The sequence below is a fragment of the Camelus bactrianus genome, chromosome 2, assembly GCF_048773025.1.
Source record: "Camelus bactrianus isolate YW-2024 breed Bactrian camel chromosome 2, ASM4877302v1, whole genome shotgun sequence".
In the NCBI taxonomy this organism is placed as follows: Eukaryota; Metazoa; Chordata; class Mammalia; order Artiodactyla; family Camelidae; genus Camelus; species Camelus bactrianus.
In genome coordinates, this window is record NC_133540.1 from 17,579,247 (window position 1) to 17,596,281 (window position 17,035).

General features: G+C 41.1%; 1 protein-coding gene across 3 annotated transcripts in view; it reads left to right on the forward strand.

The window, feature by feature from the left end:
* The window catches only part of GUCY1B1 (guanylate cyclase 1 soluble subunit beta 1), a 46,370-nt gene that overhangs the window by 18,377 nt on the left and 10,958 nt on the right, over positions 1-17,035 (forward strand). For all 3 annotated transcript variants that reach the window (XM_074376529.1, XM_074376537.1, XM_074376535.1), the window contains 3 exons: positions 11,279-11,476; positions 14,336-14,566; positions 16,324-16,440. In XM_074376529.1, coding sequence (XP_074232630.1) covers positions 11,279-11,476; positions 14,336-14,566; positions 16,324-16,440 — 546 coding nt within the window. The remainder of the gene's footprint in view (positions 1-11,278; positions 11,477-14,335; positions 14,567-16,323; positions 16,441-17,035) is intronic.

Genomic DNA, 17,035 nt, shown 5'->3' on the forward strand with positions numbered 1-17,035 from the left:
TTGCTGGAAAATGATGTCGGAACAATACTAGCTGAACTGGGGCCCAGTTTGGATGGAATGTAAACTACTTTCAGTCCAGCTGCATTATTGATTTAACAGCCAAAATAAGAACTATGGTGTTTAATCAAAATGTCTGTTGTTTACATAGTGACATTTTTTCTTATAAACTTAAAATGGCGTTAAATCAAGAGGGAAGCTGGTTTGCAGTCCCCGCTAGCAGTTGACCAAACTCCTGGTCTCCAAAAGAGCGGTCACTTCCAAAGGAAGTAACCCCCAGGAGATATTCAAATTAACCTTTAACTGGTTGCATTTAAATGAATTAAAAAAAATTTACTGAAGTGTAGTTGATTTACAATGTTAGTTTCAGGTGTACAGCAAAGTGATTCAGTTACACATACACATACATATATACATTTTCTTTTCAGATTCTTTTTCATTATATGTTATTACAAGCTATTGAATATAGTTCCCTGTGCTATACAGTAGGTCCTTGTTGTTTATCTATTTTATATACCGTAGTGTGTATCTGTTAATCCCAACTCCTAATTTACCCCTCCCTAAGCCTTTCCCCTTTGGTAACCATAGCTTGTTTTCTATGTCTGAGTCTGTTTTTGGTTTGTGAATAACATTTATTATTTTTATTCCTTAGATTCCACATGTAAGTGATATCATAGGATATTTGCCTTTCTCTGACATTAGTTATTTTAAATGAATTAAGTTTGAGATTTAAAAGTATTTGGGGATTTGGTTTTTGATTACATGTTCTATTATTAAGTAGCTTTGTTGACTCTTGTCACCTTCTCAGCAACGTGTCAACCCACAGTTCCTCTCTTTTAATTTTAACATTCTCTTGATGGTCACATCTATGTAACCAAAACAGTCAGTACAAATGCTTTAAAATGTTTTTAACCTTTACTCATTGTGATCATCGGCTAAGTTTGCAAAGGCACAGAGGGGTGACCGAGCAGGCAGCCTCCTGGTGTGTGTGGCTCCAGGTTCTAGAGCCGGCTGCCCAGGGGGGTGGCCTCCACATAACAGCCCAGCGTTTGAAAGGTGGTGCCGCGGGCATGAAATACACACCAGGTTTCAAACAGAATGCGGGGTTGTTCATGCAGATTCCGTATTGATCATGTGTTGAAAAGATATTATTTTGGAAATACGGAGTTATAGCAAATATATCATTAACAGTAATTTCAGCTGTTTGTTTTTCCTTTTTTAAAACATGACTGCTAGAAAGTTTAACAGTGTGTATGTGACTGACATTTGTGACTTGCTTTAATGCCAGCATTATCTTAAATAGTTCTTAAGTCTGTTTTCCTCAAGGTCAGCAGGCAGTTTTAGCTAATATGGCTTTAAATTATACACGATTTTATTTTATTTGTCTTTTCATGTGAGTGTGAACAATGAGGAAACTGTAAAGTTTTCATCAATACTGTATATTTTTAATCGAGTTTTTTTTTTCCTGGTTTTGAAATTGCATATATTAATGGCAAACTGAATGTATTAAAATACTGCTTTTCTTAAAAGTACATATTTATGTTAGGATTAGGCTAATTACAAATATATTAAATGGACTTTTATCCTGTATAAGTGACTCTGACTTAAGCAACTGATCTTCATAAATTGTTTTAAGATCCTGGCTCACATTTTAAAATAGACATTTTTCATTCCATACATTAATCAAATACTCTTAATGGTGAACTTCAGCCTTTCATTAAAAAGTAGGATAAACTGGGCCTTATTGTAAAGATGTTTCACTTTTTTTCTCTCACACCACCTGATTTTACCCAGTCATGAAATCCTTAGAGTCTGTTCCCTAAATACTGAATTTTCAGAATTCTACCATTTTTCTTCATTTTCCCTGCACTTCTGTGGGAGAGTCTTCCAGTATCTACAGAAAGGATGGGTTTCCCCACCTCTCTTCGAATCCCTCCAATGACTTCTTCATTCTAGAACTAGAGATTTTTCTGAAATGTAAATATATCTCATCATATCACTTGCCTAAACCCTTCAGTGATTCCCAATTGCTCACTGAAATTGTAAAAAGTATTTAAAATAATTGAAACTACTTATGTCTCCATCTTTCTCTCCTCCAGCCCAGCCGAACAGAACTGCTTTAGAATCTTTTTTTTTTTCCAGTCTTGCATGCTCTCTCTCTCTCTCCTCTGAGCTTCTGCACCTGCTCTTCCCTTTTTTGGAACACTGTTCCTGCTCCTTTTCATCTAGATCAGTCCTCGTCATCCTGCTGGTCAAATTGCTTCTTCCAGGAAGGCTCCACCCCTCTCTCTGTTCTCAGCCCCGTTTGAGTCTGGGGACTGATACGTCTCGTGTTTTCAGAGGACATCCTATTTCCCCAGACACAGTAGTTCTCACGCTGTGTTCATTGCTTGTTTGTTGGGCTGGGCTGTAAGTTTCAAGAGGGCAGAGATCACATGTCATTTCTTAATGATGCTATCGGCACAGATACAATGTGTGTCTGGAAATGAATGAACATTTTTCTTGTAAATGAAGATTTGCTGTTCATACAAAAATAGGAAGCAAATACTCCAGTAGCTCAAGATTAATCCTTTTATTAAGGCCAACAAAAATCCATTTGGAGTGAGATATATATTTAGAGCTGAGTTATAGGTTGAAATGTAGAATAGACACACACTGGACCAATTTCCTTTTCATGCAGACATGGCAAAGTACTGTTTATTGATTCGTATACAAGTGACAGTACTTGAAACTTTTAAAATGTTTACCCTAATGTTTCCACTTGAAGCTCTCAGGCAGCAACCACATAGCTGCTGAAATGGTGACACAGGAGCCGGAGCCTGGGCGCCTCCCATCGCTCGCCGTCCTTCCAGGGAGGACTTCCTGGGGGAGGGGACATGTGTCTCTCCCAGCCTCTCACTGGATACATGATCAAGAATGGCTCTCTGTTGAAAATACATTTTTCTGTTTTTACTTTTCTTGAAGTAATTTTTGAAAGTTTTTTAAGAACCAGGCGCGGCATGTAACAGGCAATCAATCAATAGTCTTTGAATGATAGAATTAGTTAATTCTGAGTTGTATGTATATATATTTGTTTTGGCCCAAGCTATTTTATCCAGATAATACTTGTGTTTCTTTGTAGACATTTTATATTAAAGAGATGCTGCATAGATCGTACCTGTAGTTTAGTTTCAGAAAAATACTTGTTTCTCAAGTGGATTTTTGTCATTTCCTTTGATTAGTGAATTTAAACAATTTAACAATTCAAACAGCTTAAAAAATGGACAATGTCCCTTTGAAAGGCTTTGCTGCCAGTATTAAATTTCTGGCTCTGAGTAGCCAATCGCTTTCATTTTTTCAAAAGTGGATTTAAAATTGTTTACATCATGCCTATTATTAATCTACCTCTAGACTCCCACAAAAAGTAGCCAAAAATCCTAAGTTGGTGAAGTAACAAAATATAAGAAACATTTTTAGAGGAAGCCTTTTAGAAATATTACTCTCTCTAGATAGTACACAGTTTGGAATTGATTTTTCTTAAATCTCCTGTAAAACCATCAGCTTGTGGATTATTGATAAAAGTAGATAATCCTTGAAATTTATTATTATCCTTTAGCTGATTTAGTAAGCAGAAACGTGGTTTATCAAAAAGAGATTTACAAAAAGTAGGAAGACATTTTGATGTAGATTTTTGGATTTTATACATTTTATCTGTATTTATTGTCTTCAAGATAAGACCATATTTCAGTCATTTTCTTACTCTTAAATTAGGGATAAAATGTGGTACCATGCTGCTGCTGTAGCTAATTTCTGTCTGAAGCATCCAGTATAGTGATTAAAACAGAGCAGAGAATGTGTAGGGTTTGAAAACTCATTAAAAGTACAGCTGGTGAGGAGCGTGTGGTCTGACGGGATGTCCTCCGTAGACGCCGCTCACCTCTGCTCTCCGGTGTCCTCTTGCGTCCCTGCAGGTGGGTTTTTCCCAGAGTCGCTGCACTTGCGTCCCCCATCTCAACCCTCTTCTGCAGTGTGAGTTTCCCTGTTCTCTGTCGAGGGCTGGAGTCCCCCCTGACCCTTGCATCTGGGATGGCTTTGCTGATTACTTGACCAACAGAGTGTGGCAGGAGTAACATTTTGATCCTTCCTAGGCTGGTTCCTAAGAGGTCTTGAGTTTTCCACCCGAGTATCTGAGAGCACTTACTCTTGGGACGGTCCCTCCAGGCACCCCGTCATGTGGACTGAGGAGCCCATGGTGCCCGGAGAGGTCATGTGTGGGCTCTCAGAAGACTTAGCTGGGCCGGCTGAGCTCTCTGCCGTTAGGGTGACCATCCTGGGAAGTCAGCCTGGGAAGTCAAAGAATGATGGTGACTCCATTCCCAGCTTCTGACTCCAACAGGAGAACCCCCTGCCTGAGTCCAGGCAGCCCCCAAAACCATGCGGAATAGCATTTTCTGGTTTTTTTTAAACATTTTTTGTTGATTATAATCATTTTACAATGTTGTGTCAAATTCCAGTGTAGAGCACAATTTTTCAGTTATACATGAACATATATATATTCATTGTCACATTCCTTTCTCTGTGAGCTACCATAAGATCTTGTATATATTTCCCTGTGCTATACAGTGTAATCTTGTTTATCTATTCTACAATTTTGAAATCCCAGTCTGTCTCTTCCCACCCAACATTTTGTGTTAAGCCAGTAAGTTTGGGGCACCTTGTTATGCAGCAGTGGATCATGGGAACAGCACTTTGTGTACTGTTTTCCTGTTTTTTGATCTGCGTTAGTATGTGCACATGTGTTCACGTATTTATGGGTGAGTCGGGAGCTTTGAGGAGTCCGTGTTGCAAAGGGGAGATGATATATAACCTTTGCAAATGGAACCCAAATCAGTGCGCAGCAGGGTTCTGAGTTCATTTTCAGCGGTATATGTTATTCTTACACTATATATTTCTTACCTCCCCAGTAATTGTACAAAGGTGAAATAAAACCTGAACGAGCATGGGAGGTATTACTGAAAAATAAAGGAGTAATATGCAACCTTAGAGACCAGTCAGGATTTAATGAGGCACCTGCTTAAATACGCAGAGAAATGTCAGGGCAGTGATCAAACCTGATACTCTCTCAAGTTTGCTGGAAGCTCTGGCTTCTTCCACTGACTTTGGTTTGGTGGAATCTCACTCACCCTGTCAGTTCATGGACTGAGTCCTCTACTGGGGTCCCTGCTCAGCCTGCAATGAGACTTTCTTCAGTTCGTGTTGGCTCCCGGTTTTGGCAGCATTGTAGCTTGGCCAGCCCACCAGGAGCAATCTGGGATTGATGACTGAACTAAAATTCTTCAATGTTTGTGCAAAGTGTTATTTTGGGAAATAATGAGGATTTTCCTGAACAGCTGGGACATTCTAATACTTCTCTAAATTATTTATAATATTTCTTAGAAAAAAATGTACCATTCTTTTTGTGTTTAACTTTTAAATTTCAGAAGGAACTTTTCTCAACCTCTAAAACGCCAATTTCTATAACCTGTGTCTACTTGGGGGAAAAAAAAAACGCACAGCATCAGAGCTATGAGTTGGGTTTATTCAGGATCTTACTGAGGACTGTAGCCGGGGGGGTGGGGGTGGGTACAGCCTCTCAGATGACCCTGAGGACTGTTCTGAGGAGGTCAGTTCAGTTGGGGGGGTCAGTGTATGTGTGACACTGACTAAGGGGGTGTGTGCACTCAAGGACACGGCTTGGTTGCTGTCAGCACGAGGAACAGACATCTTAGTTAATGGTTTTATTGCTTTTCTAAGTGTGGGAAGATGCAAGAATCCGGGTTCATGAAACATTTCTCCTGAAAATATCTAACTCCCTGAGGGCCAGCTGTAACAGTTTTCCCTCATTCCTGACCTTCACCCTGAATTCCTTCCTGGGTGTCCTGCAGGTCAAGGGCTCCAGTGGCCAAATGACTAACTTCTTGTAGAACCGGGTGGCAAGAAACGTCCCTTAGTTGGCACCTGCAATTTTAAAATTGACATGTGAGAACTTTTAAAGGAAGATAAGTATTTTAGAATTTAAGACTTTAAAAAAAAATAGCTCGTATATATTTTCACAATTTTTACAAAATATTGGTTGGCACATGTATATAAATGAGATTTTTTAAAACACAAATGTAAAAGCAGTATGACGAGTGAAACTCTTTACACAGGTATTCCTATGACTTTTTTTAAAATTTCTCTTGAGAGGCTGGTAATAACTATAAGCAGTTTTAAAAATACCACCATTTAAATAATTTTAGTGACTCTTGTACACTTTCTTTTTAAATGAGGCCTTACAGTAGTTCTTTTAAAAGGGACATGCTGTATCTCTTCAGTTGGAAGGCTGTTCCCCAAGGAGCAGCTTGAAGAAGGAAAGGCTGGACAAGCACCGCTAAACACCAGCTCTTACTTCCTCTGAACCCCCAGCTCCTCACGCCCTGGCCCTGGCGTTTCTCGTTAGATGGGGCGGAGTTTTCCACTTTAGGTCTTACTTGTTTAAATTTTTTCATATTCAAATTCTACAGTGACTTCTTTCTTGTAAGACTTAAAAAGGGTTTTCAAATCACATGACTCCATCTGTGAATGCTAGTGTCGGTCTTGCTTTTCAGAAACCTGACCAATAAAAAGAAAGGAAATGTGGCGATTTGTCCTCTTTGCTTAAAAGAGAGAGGTTTACAATGACTGACTTAGGATGTTTTCCTGATCTGAACTTCAGTAACGTTCTCAAATAACACACACAGCTCCCTTCATGCCGTCCACTGCGAAAAGATTCTTGAAGACTGAAAAATCTCTCTCAAAACTTTCGATGCAAGGTCTTACTTTTACCTATTTATATGGACCGTTTGGGAATTTTTAATTAGATGCTCTGGGAGCAGAGAAATGAGGTGGTTCATTCCTGGAAACTTTGCCTCTGTAATTTCGTTTAAGCCTTTTTTTTGCTACACATCTTAAGAGAGATTCTGCATTTGTTTTGCAGTCTTTCAAGATCTTGAAAAACATGGAACTTCAGAGTATTTCTCACAGGATTAACAAATTCTCTTTTGTTTCCCAAATCTGTGTGTGCTAAATCTCGAACTTTAGTTTCCTGAGATGCCAGCGCTAGTGTTTCTTCTGTGAATGGTAACGCCTGGGGGAAGGGTGAACTGGGCTACAGACAGCAGAATTCCTGAGAAAAAGCACATTCATCTTGCTTGTAGACAAAGTGGTAAAATGACATCAGAACAATGAAAGGAATGAAATGAAAACCTCAGACTAACCTTTTGGCGTCTTGAGGCAAAATGGATGAGTGGACTTGCCTGTGTTCTAGTGTCCGTAAAGCCAAGAAGAATAAAGCGAAAGCATCTCTGAGCTTTGCTTGACTGTTAATTTACTGTTTCCCGGGAATCTACTTGTGTTTAAAAGTGTTCAATCTATATGTGTTTACATGTGTTCTGTTTCTCTGATGTTTGTCATCGTCCATTAGCTCTTCTCTCTGAGTACCAATCTCCAGGGGTCTATTTAGAAACAGAACAGAATACCAGCTTTAACATGAAACTCTTGTTCTCCAGAAGATATTGCTACAACCACGTGGATGAATAATTGATTTTGTATAGATGGTTTTATAAAATGCAGACAAGGTTTTCTCTTGGCTCTTTTGAGAATCTTTTTTGTGGCCTTTGAGGTTGCTGCAAACAGTTCTAGTTCATGAAGAAGGCACCTTTCGAGCAGTCTAAATGTACTCCAATGAAAATAATTTAATTTTCAATCATGAATTCCATGTCTCATGGTAGACAAGCTGTGGTGATCATTTTGATTTTGAGAGTATAAAACCAAGGAGAGAAAGCTGGAACTAAAGAAATCCCAAGAGTGGTTTTTATGGTTAGATACCATCTAAAGAAAATCAATATTACATTAAGTGGTGTTACATCTTTTCTGCTCCAGGAAAGCACTTTACTTGTCCACTTAATTAATAGCAGACCCAATAAAACAGTCAGTCTCTGGGGAGCTGATGACCACTAAGACTTAAAGGATTAGCATCTGACTTCGTGTGTTTGGTTTCCCACTCGCCTTGACTTGGTGAATTCAGCAGCACTTTATTACTGCTATGAATACTTATGTACTGGCAATACTTTTATTTAAAGTGGCTCCACGTTTAGGGTGCAGGGCTGTCTCCAGGTGGTGTGTGATGTGGTGGTCTTCGGCATCCTGGCCCGTCTCGTCCTCGTCAGCGTCGGTGGTGCAGATCAGGGGGACGATGCTATTGTCACTGCCTCCCGCCGTCCGTTTAGCTGCTCGTGGAAATGCGCCGATGTAACACCACCCAGGATGGAAAAGACGCGTGTGGAAATGACGTTGGCATGCTGACTTACGCCATCCTGCATTTGAACACGTTATAGAAGACAAATAGAAAAAAAAAAACTTTAAAATACATATTTCAAGTTATTGTTAAACTCAGGTTTACATTTTTTCTTGAAAATGAGCCACAACGCAGTACCTGGGTCTGAGCATGTTAGGAAATTTCCTAAATGCAGCACCGAGCTGAATTTTGGCTTCAGGGGAGATGGAGACACATGTGAATCTCTTTTAGTGATTTTTTTTTTCTCACCGGATTTTCTCTTACTCCTTTTACAACATCAGCAGAAGTGTGAAGGGATCCAGGAGGGCTGGGGAGCCACCTTTGTTGTCTTCCTTTCCCGGGAAAGAGTTCCCGGGAGGAGAACTTGTCATAGGAGAGCCCTTGGCACCCCTTACCCTGGACACTTCTAGGCCTCTGGTTGTTTACATATTTCTCCGGATGGTCCATTCTCAGTGTCCGCCATGTGGGAGTCCTTGTACCCGCTGACGGCGGCCTCTCGAGACTCTCAGGACCACTTGATATTTTAATAAAGAACTGGCCCGACTTGAGCATAAGAGGTGTAATTCGGGGAAAGAAAACAAAATTTCAGCACCAGGCACGAAGGCATCTCTCAAAGAAGCCACATTCACCTCGTTGAGGAAGCTGTCGAAACATTTATCTAAATCAGTGTCACCTCTTGTGGCCTCGCACAGATCCTGGCTGCACACTGACATCTCCGGACCTGTCTTCCTGTCCCTTTACGCGTCAGAAGCCACTCTGCACGTTCGTTTGTGATTTAAGCTGTGATCAGCTTACAGGCAGGGTCTGTGTCATCAGCCTGTGCCCTGCCCTGTCCCAGCCTGCACCGCACACCGCAGGACATGTCACCCTCCTGCAATGGCTTCACACAGTGTGTGGATGACTGGACGGTGGGACAGAGGATGAAACTGCTGGCTGCAGGGGCCCTAATGGAGCGGTTCCTGAATTTGGGACCCATGCTCCCTCCAGCTCCTTCCCGATGTCTTACTGGATCCTTCTGTTTCCCTAACTGGCCTCCCTGAGACGTTTGAACAAGAACTGTGGTTCCTTTGGGCCCACAGCGCCCCCTGTTAAGGCGGGTTCTTTGAGGCCCACAGCGCTCTGAGACCGGTTTGCTTTCCCCATTCTCTCTGGCAATCATCACCAGGTATCAGTATTGACAGATTACTATTTGATCAGTGAATTTTTTTTATTGCTATGGGAACCAGTTACCACAAACATAGGGCTTAAAACAACACAGATTTATTATCCTACAGTTTTGTAGGTTGCAGGTCCATTTCTGGTCTCACTGGACCAGAACCAGCAGGGCTGAACCCCTTTCCTTTGGCTCTGGGGGTGGGTAACCAGACAGGTGTAGGCAGAATTCAGTTCCATGAGGCCATGGGGCTTTGGATCCTGTGTCCTTCCTGGCCGTCAGCTGGGGCTGGGTCATGCCCTAGAGACCTCTTTCCAGGTCCTTCTCATGCTCCTGTCCCTCCAGTCTTCTGTCACTGTACCCCCCTTCCCCTGTAACCAGGAAAGGTTCTTGGCTTTTAAGGACTCAGTCAGTCCTGTGATCAGGGGGTCCGCCACTCCTGCAGGGTAATCTTTCCAACTCGAGAACCATGACCTTAACCCCATCTGCGAATTCTCTTCTGCCATCTGGGCTAACCTAGTCAAAGGGACCGGGGCCTGGGAACCTGGGGGACACCACGATTCTGCTTCCTGCCCCTGAGGTGCTCAGTGCTTGATAGACAGCATTTCACTTATTTCCATCCTATCAGAAGAAATCAAGTCTTGGAAGAGTTGAGCGAATTGGCTACGTGATCATGAAATGACAGTGTCATCATTTATACTCAAGTCTACCTGGTGCTAAAGCCACCTTGTTCTTCATCCCATGGAGGACCCAGTGAAAGTAGAGCTTGCACCATGTCTTCTGGGAATCTTGAAACAAATCTGTTTTTTTCCTTTGTTTTTAATTAAAGTACTGTCAGTTACAATATGTCAGTTTCTGGTGTACAGCACAATATACACGCATACATTCATTTTCATTTTTTTTTAATATTAGTAATACAAGGTGGTGGGGAGTTTGGTATGTTCTAAATTAATAACCAGGCTATAAGAACAGAAAATACTTACTGGCATATTTATTGGTTTTCCAAGACTTCAGTTTCAGAAGTTTCCGTCTCACAGGTGAGTGTGAAGCTGTCCCTTGATGGGAGACTACGAATGACCATGAAGAAATGATGATTATTTAATTCCTGAAGTGATTTTAATTTCTAAAATATTACTTCACTAAAGAAAATGCTTATATTTTCATATGCTTATAGCTCTGATGGAGTCTTTTTTTTCATCAGGAACACACTTTGAGGGTTGCAGTGTAAACACAGGGTAACATGTGTGCACTTTGATCACTCCTCACTGTTTATCGTAACAAACACACAACTGCCCCCAAACTCCCGTAATGATGCACATCTCGGCTTTCCACTCATAACTGCGTGTCTCTTTCTATTTCAGGCAACCATTTTACATCCCACTTGCTCGTTTACCTTCCTTAAAATGTTTCAACTGTTTAAATAGTTACAGATGTTTCTCTTTTTACATTTTACTTTATTTCTATATTTTGGGGGGAGGGTAATTAGGTATTATTGGTTTATCGAATACGGGGATACCGGGGATTGAACCCAGGACCTCATGCATGCTGAGCACCACCCTACCACTGAGCTACACCCTCCCCCCAATGTTTTTCTTAATCACATCATTTTTGCTGCAATCTCCCCAAGGTTCTTGCCTTGCAGACGTCTGGGTGCAGCTGGGAAAGGGTGTGCGGTGGGAGTATTGGCCCGTCAGCCCCCGAAGCGCAGGCCGGAGGCTTGTTCCCTGAGCTTGGTCTCCCCAGGTCGGCCCATGTGGCTGCCTCATTCACTCGGCACCGTCTCCTCTTCACTGCAGAATCTCGACGCCCTGCATGACCACCTGGCCACCATCTATCCGGGGATGCGGGCGCCTTCCTTCAGGTGCACTGATGCAGAAAAGGGCAAAGGGCTTATTCTGCACTACTACTCAGAGAGAGAGGGGCTCCAGGACATCGTCATCGGGATCATCAAGACGGTCGCCCAGCAGATACACGGCACTGAAATAGACATGAAGGTAACGGTCCGTCTCGGGGACGCCTGAGCCCAGACCCCCTGCGGAGGGTTAAGGATGCTCGGCGAGTCTACTTCAGCTGTCAGTGCTGCTGCTGGACCTCAGCAGAGGTCCACGTAAGCCGTGACGGCAGCAACACCCTCAGGCTTCTATAGTTGGCCCTGGAATGCAACATACAAGATTTTTTTCCTGGTGGGAGCAGATTTTGCTTTCTAATTATACATTGCTCGAGGCACCGTGAAATTTGGTTTGCACTCCCTGTGAGCACACACTCGCTGGGAAGTGGTGGCCCTCAGAATACAGGAAAACCCGTGACACAGCACATGCTAAAATAATGTGAACCGAGGTATTATCTTACTGTTCATTGTTTCCTTGTGGGTTTTTTTTTTTCTGTCCGTCCCTGAGATGTAGATAGAATATCTCATTTTACGAGCTAAGTTTTTCTTTTTTAAAAAAAAAAAAATTAGATTGCTTGGTAAAAGAAGCCAAGCCTCATACTTGAAAAAAATGTTAGTTTTGAGTGATGATTTCAAGGTATTGATAGCACAGCTGTGCCATGGAGAACCCTCGTTTTTCTGTATTTCTGACCCCGATGGCCTCTCCCCTGAGCTGCTGTTTGTGTGCTCAGGGTATCAGCCCCCCAGAGCCGTTCTCAGTGGCCCTAAATTTAAAAAAAGTGGACAGAGGGATGCCCTATTTCAGTTTTCTTTCCTTATGAGAAAACTAGTGCAGTGCTTTTTTAGATGCCATAGTTACATTCTAACACATACGGGAAGCCCAAACTCGAAGTACAATTTTATAGAAATAAAAACTGTAACATTTAAATTGATTCTATTACAAAAGTATCCCATGTATTTAATCCAGTTGGTCCCATTGGATTTGACGTTTTTGTTTTCTTTCAGGAGTTGGTGTCCATTCTTCCTTGACCCCCAGGCTTATCCTTAGTTTTTCTGTGTAATATGACATTGTCAAATCCAGAGACATTTAAAAATTAAAAACTTGGGTAAAGGATTGAAATTCTTCCATGGTTAGGAGTCTGACTGAATTTCAGTTACAATGATCTGTGCTTTTCACTTCCAATTTTTTACCCTGACACCCAGCTGACACCACAAGTTTAGTGGGGAGCCTGTGTCCAGGGGTCTGTGCATCCTGGCTCGACTCCTGGCCTGCTTTTTACTTAGCCAAGCCGAGCAGGACGCAGGTACATAGAAACTTCGGGAAAGAAGCATAAATGAGGGCTCCCTTGGAAGCTGCAGTTGCCATGGTTACCAGAGCTTTGGTGTGGAAGATTGACGGCAGTAGCATGGGCTGTGGAAAATTCAAGTTTTTACCTAATTGTGTAGTTCCCTTTATATAATTTGGGTTGTCTCGTGGACTTCACTTACCAGCTATGCCAGTACAGACTTCTGAAATACTTGCATTTGGCAATTATATTTTGTATTTTAATTTTTTTTCAAAGGCCCTATTTTAATTTCCTGAGGAATCCTTATGTTGAAGCCATAAGTTTAATAGGTCCAGAGCTACCAGACAATTTAACTGCGCAAGAACTATCAGACCATGTCAGGAAGTGATTTATGGAGAAGTTAAAAATATGATCAGAAAAGCTGTTCGTTCTGCTAATTTAACCAAAGCAGAAGAGCAGAATTGAGGAGTTAACTAGTAAATTTAGGTTGCATATAATTCTGTTCCTCTAGCTGAAATGGAAGCACAGCAGAATGTCAGACTTCCAGGATGGATTCTGGTTTGATTTGTTCATGAGACTTTAGGGGAAATCAGTCTTCATGAGGCACAATTTTCACATCATAAATAAGAATACTAATCTTTAACCAGTTTAGGAGATGAATGTGACAGTTTTAGTAGTAAGATTCTAATTTCACCATGAAACTGTATCTGGGAGAATACATACAACAGCGGTATTAATTGCAATTTGTTCTTAAGCGTCAGAGAACGCTGCAGTGAACTCCTGAAAAAAAAATGAAAAAGAGGAACATTTTGTCATTTAGCTGTAACTGAAGAAATGTTGTCCCCACTGTTTTGTATTTTGATCTGACTGCAGTTGAAATACAGGTTTTCCCTTTGTAAGAGGACGTGTTGGTTGCATTTCTTAAATTCAGAAGGAAAAAATCTTTTATACCTTAGTAATGCATTTGCCTGTGAATATTATCTTAGAAACGTAGTTATTTCTTTCAGTTATAGAACTTCACTCACAATTATGATTACTTCCATGGAATGAATTCCCAGATTTGGAATTAAATCTAAGAATATAATTTGGAAGGGGCAGTTGTGCATTCTGTCACTCTGTCCTTCAGAAAGGTTCATCAGAATGAACCTTTCTGAAGTTAGTGGTAATGTGAAAGGACTCTTTCTGTGTCCTACCCAGTTTGGTGCTGTAATTTTATATACTTGCCAAGTGATGGGTAAAAAATGACATTGCGTATATTTTAAAATTTGCATTTCCCCCATTTCATTTCCCTCTGTCGGTACATGTCAGGTTTGATCATATTATAGAGCCCCACTTTGTACCACGTAGTTCACTTGATGAGTGTGCTGGGCTGGGGGCGCCGAGCCCACCGGGACAAGGGGGTGCTTTTCTCCAAAGTCCACCAAAGAGGCTGCACGGACGACTAGTGAACTCGGACCAGATTTGCAATTTTATTGCAATTTATTATTCGGTCTTTAAATTTCATAGATCAATGTCCAGAAATAGTTTTCCATTTTAGGCTTGTATAGTATTTGCACATATTAAAAATTTGAAGTTAACTTTCTAGAAATGCAACTCTCCTAACCAATTTCTTAGATATTTAAGTGTTTCAACTAAGTGGAAATACAGACATTTAACATCATTTCCCCCTTTGGCATCAGGTTATTCAGCAAAGAAATGAAGAATGTGATCACACTCAATTTTTAATTGAAGAAAAGGAGTCCAAGGAAGAGGATTTTTATGAAGATCTTGACAGATTTGAAGAAAATGGCACCCAGGAGTCACGTATCAGCCCATACACCTTCTGCAAAGCTTTCCCTTTTCACATCATATTTGACCGGAACCTGGTGGTCACCCAGTGTGGCAACGCCATATACCGCGTGCTCCCGCAGGTAGCCCCTCACTCATCTAGCCCCTCGGTTACACGCCAGGCCGTGTGGAGCACACTGGGCACCACACAAGTTGTGTAATGGAAGCTGAGTGCACTTGTGCCCTAAGACAGCTGCTTTTTTTCCTGTTTTAATCCCAAGGAAAAGGACAGTGGGAAAATTATGTGGGAACTGTATACTTGTTTTAGTGAGAAAGTGAGTGACTTTCTAGTAGCAGTCAGCTTTCACTGAATTTATTCACCATTGAGCAAATATTCATTGGATATCTACTACCTGAGTATAGCTTTCAAAGTCAACTAATGACATTTGCAAGGAAAAGGAAATGTAAAATATACCGAAGAGGAAAGGGGAAGAGATTACCATGAAGTTTAGTAGAAAACGCATCAAAGGACAGCACCGGGTGATGCTGAGTGCACATTTGGCTTGATTCATTCAGACCCATTTGCAAACTCCTTTCTTTCCACTTCCTCTTTTCTCTCACCTTCTAACGTATGTCTAGAGATACTTTTTGCTTGTAATTAAGGAGACGTAATAGTTCAGGATTAACTGCAATGGAATTTGACATAAACCTGTAAGTCTGGAAGCAGAATAGTGTGTGGGTGGGGCTCTCTCCCCCAGGCATGACCGACAACGTGTTTCTTCCCTCTCTTTGCCTGTTTTCCCTTTGTTTTGAATATTTTTGGTTTTGGAAGGGGTAATTTAATTTGTTTGTTTTGTTTATTTAGGTATGTATGTGTGTATGAATGTACTTACGTATGTACATGCAGGTACTGGGTGTCCAACCCAGGACCTCCTACATGCTAAGCACGTGCTCTACCACGGAGCTCTGCCCTCCCCCCGCTTTTCCCTTTGCTGTGACGTGAGGAGAGAGGGTGCAGGAAGGACATTTAGTCCAGCGCCTGGTCCCGTGAGCAGTTGTTAAGTGTTACCTGTTACTGTTGGATCAGCCATCTCTTGATAAACTGAGTGTTTCTGGGGGATTGTGGTATTTAAGTTTCATGTTAAGCCATACATGTTCAACACTTCATGCTATATTTTGAAAGTCAGATTCTCTTCTTTTTTCTTTAAAAAGTCTTTTCTCATTTAGCTTAGCTTTAGATTTGAATATTAGTTGTCTGAAGCCATATTCGGTTTTATGTGTTTTGTTTTTTTAGTTTAGTATATTCATTTTTTTTTTATTGGAGTATAGTTAGTTTACAATGCTGTGTCAATTTCTGGTGTACAGGATAATGTCTCAGTCATACATAGACATACATATATTTGTTTTCATATTCTTTTTCATTATCACTTACTGTAAGATATTGAATATAGTTCCCTGTGCTATACAGTAGAAACTTGTTGTTTATGTATTTTATATATAGTATTGTGTGTCTGCAAATCTCAAACTCCCAATTTATCCTCCACCACCACCCCCTTCCCCGTTCCAGCAACCATGCGTTTATTCTCTGTGTCTGTGAGTCTGTTTCTGTTATGTAAATAAGTTCATTTGTGTCATTTTTTTTAGATTCCACGTACGAGTGACAACATACAGTATTTCTCTTTTTCTGTCTGATTTTTTGTTCACACAACCACACGATGTTCGTTTAGTCACTGAGTTGCGTAAGTGCAGGTGTGAGTTCATAGTGGAGGTAATTTTTCTGCAAATAATTATGATTTTCTACATTTAAGTATTATTGAGCTGGTTTAATCTAATAATTAATGCCAAATTGCAAGAATTCTTCTGACTCAAAAGTGTCTTTTTCTTTTCATCTGCACTTTAGCTCCAGCCGGGGACCTGCAGCCTCCTGTCTGTCTTCTCCCTGGTCCGCCCTCACATTGACACTAGTTTCCATGGCATCCTCTCACACATTAACACGGTCTTCGTCTTGAGAAGCAAGGTAATCAAGATACTGTTTCTCTAAACGTGGAAAGTAAGGTATGTCACAGATGAGACGTGTTCCAGAGGGGTAGTTAGTAACATTCTGTGAGATGGTAAGGCAGGGAGATCAGAGCCAGCCCTGAAGGACCCTATTTCAAGGGGTTGAAATAAATCAACCTTATTGATTTGGGGTTGCCTGAGGGGCCATGGAGCTCAGTCAGCTGATTAGAATTAACAAAAGTAAATTCTGAGAACATCTTGCCGGAACAGCCCAGTTGCACATATGAAAACCAACATCTTTTACTCCTGGTACAGCCACAGTGTCCTATTTTAGAAATCAGAACTAATAAAGATTTTTTTTTTAACTTTACTCAAAGCCACTGGTTTATTGTTCCTTAAATTGTCTTTTATTCTTTCTACCACTTTGAGGGGGGAGGGAATAAAAGTGGTAACATTTTCATTCAATTGATAATGTAGGTAGCACCCAGATCTCATAGTTTCTGTTCTTGGTACTGATACAGCAGAAGTGCCCCTGAGGATGCATTTCATCCTTCCTCCTGCCTCCCAGAGTCATACCCACACGCTTCACGCATTTGGAACTAACTGCTTCCAGC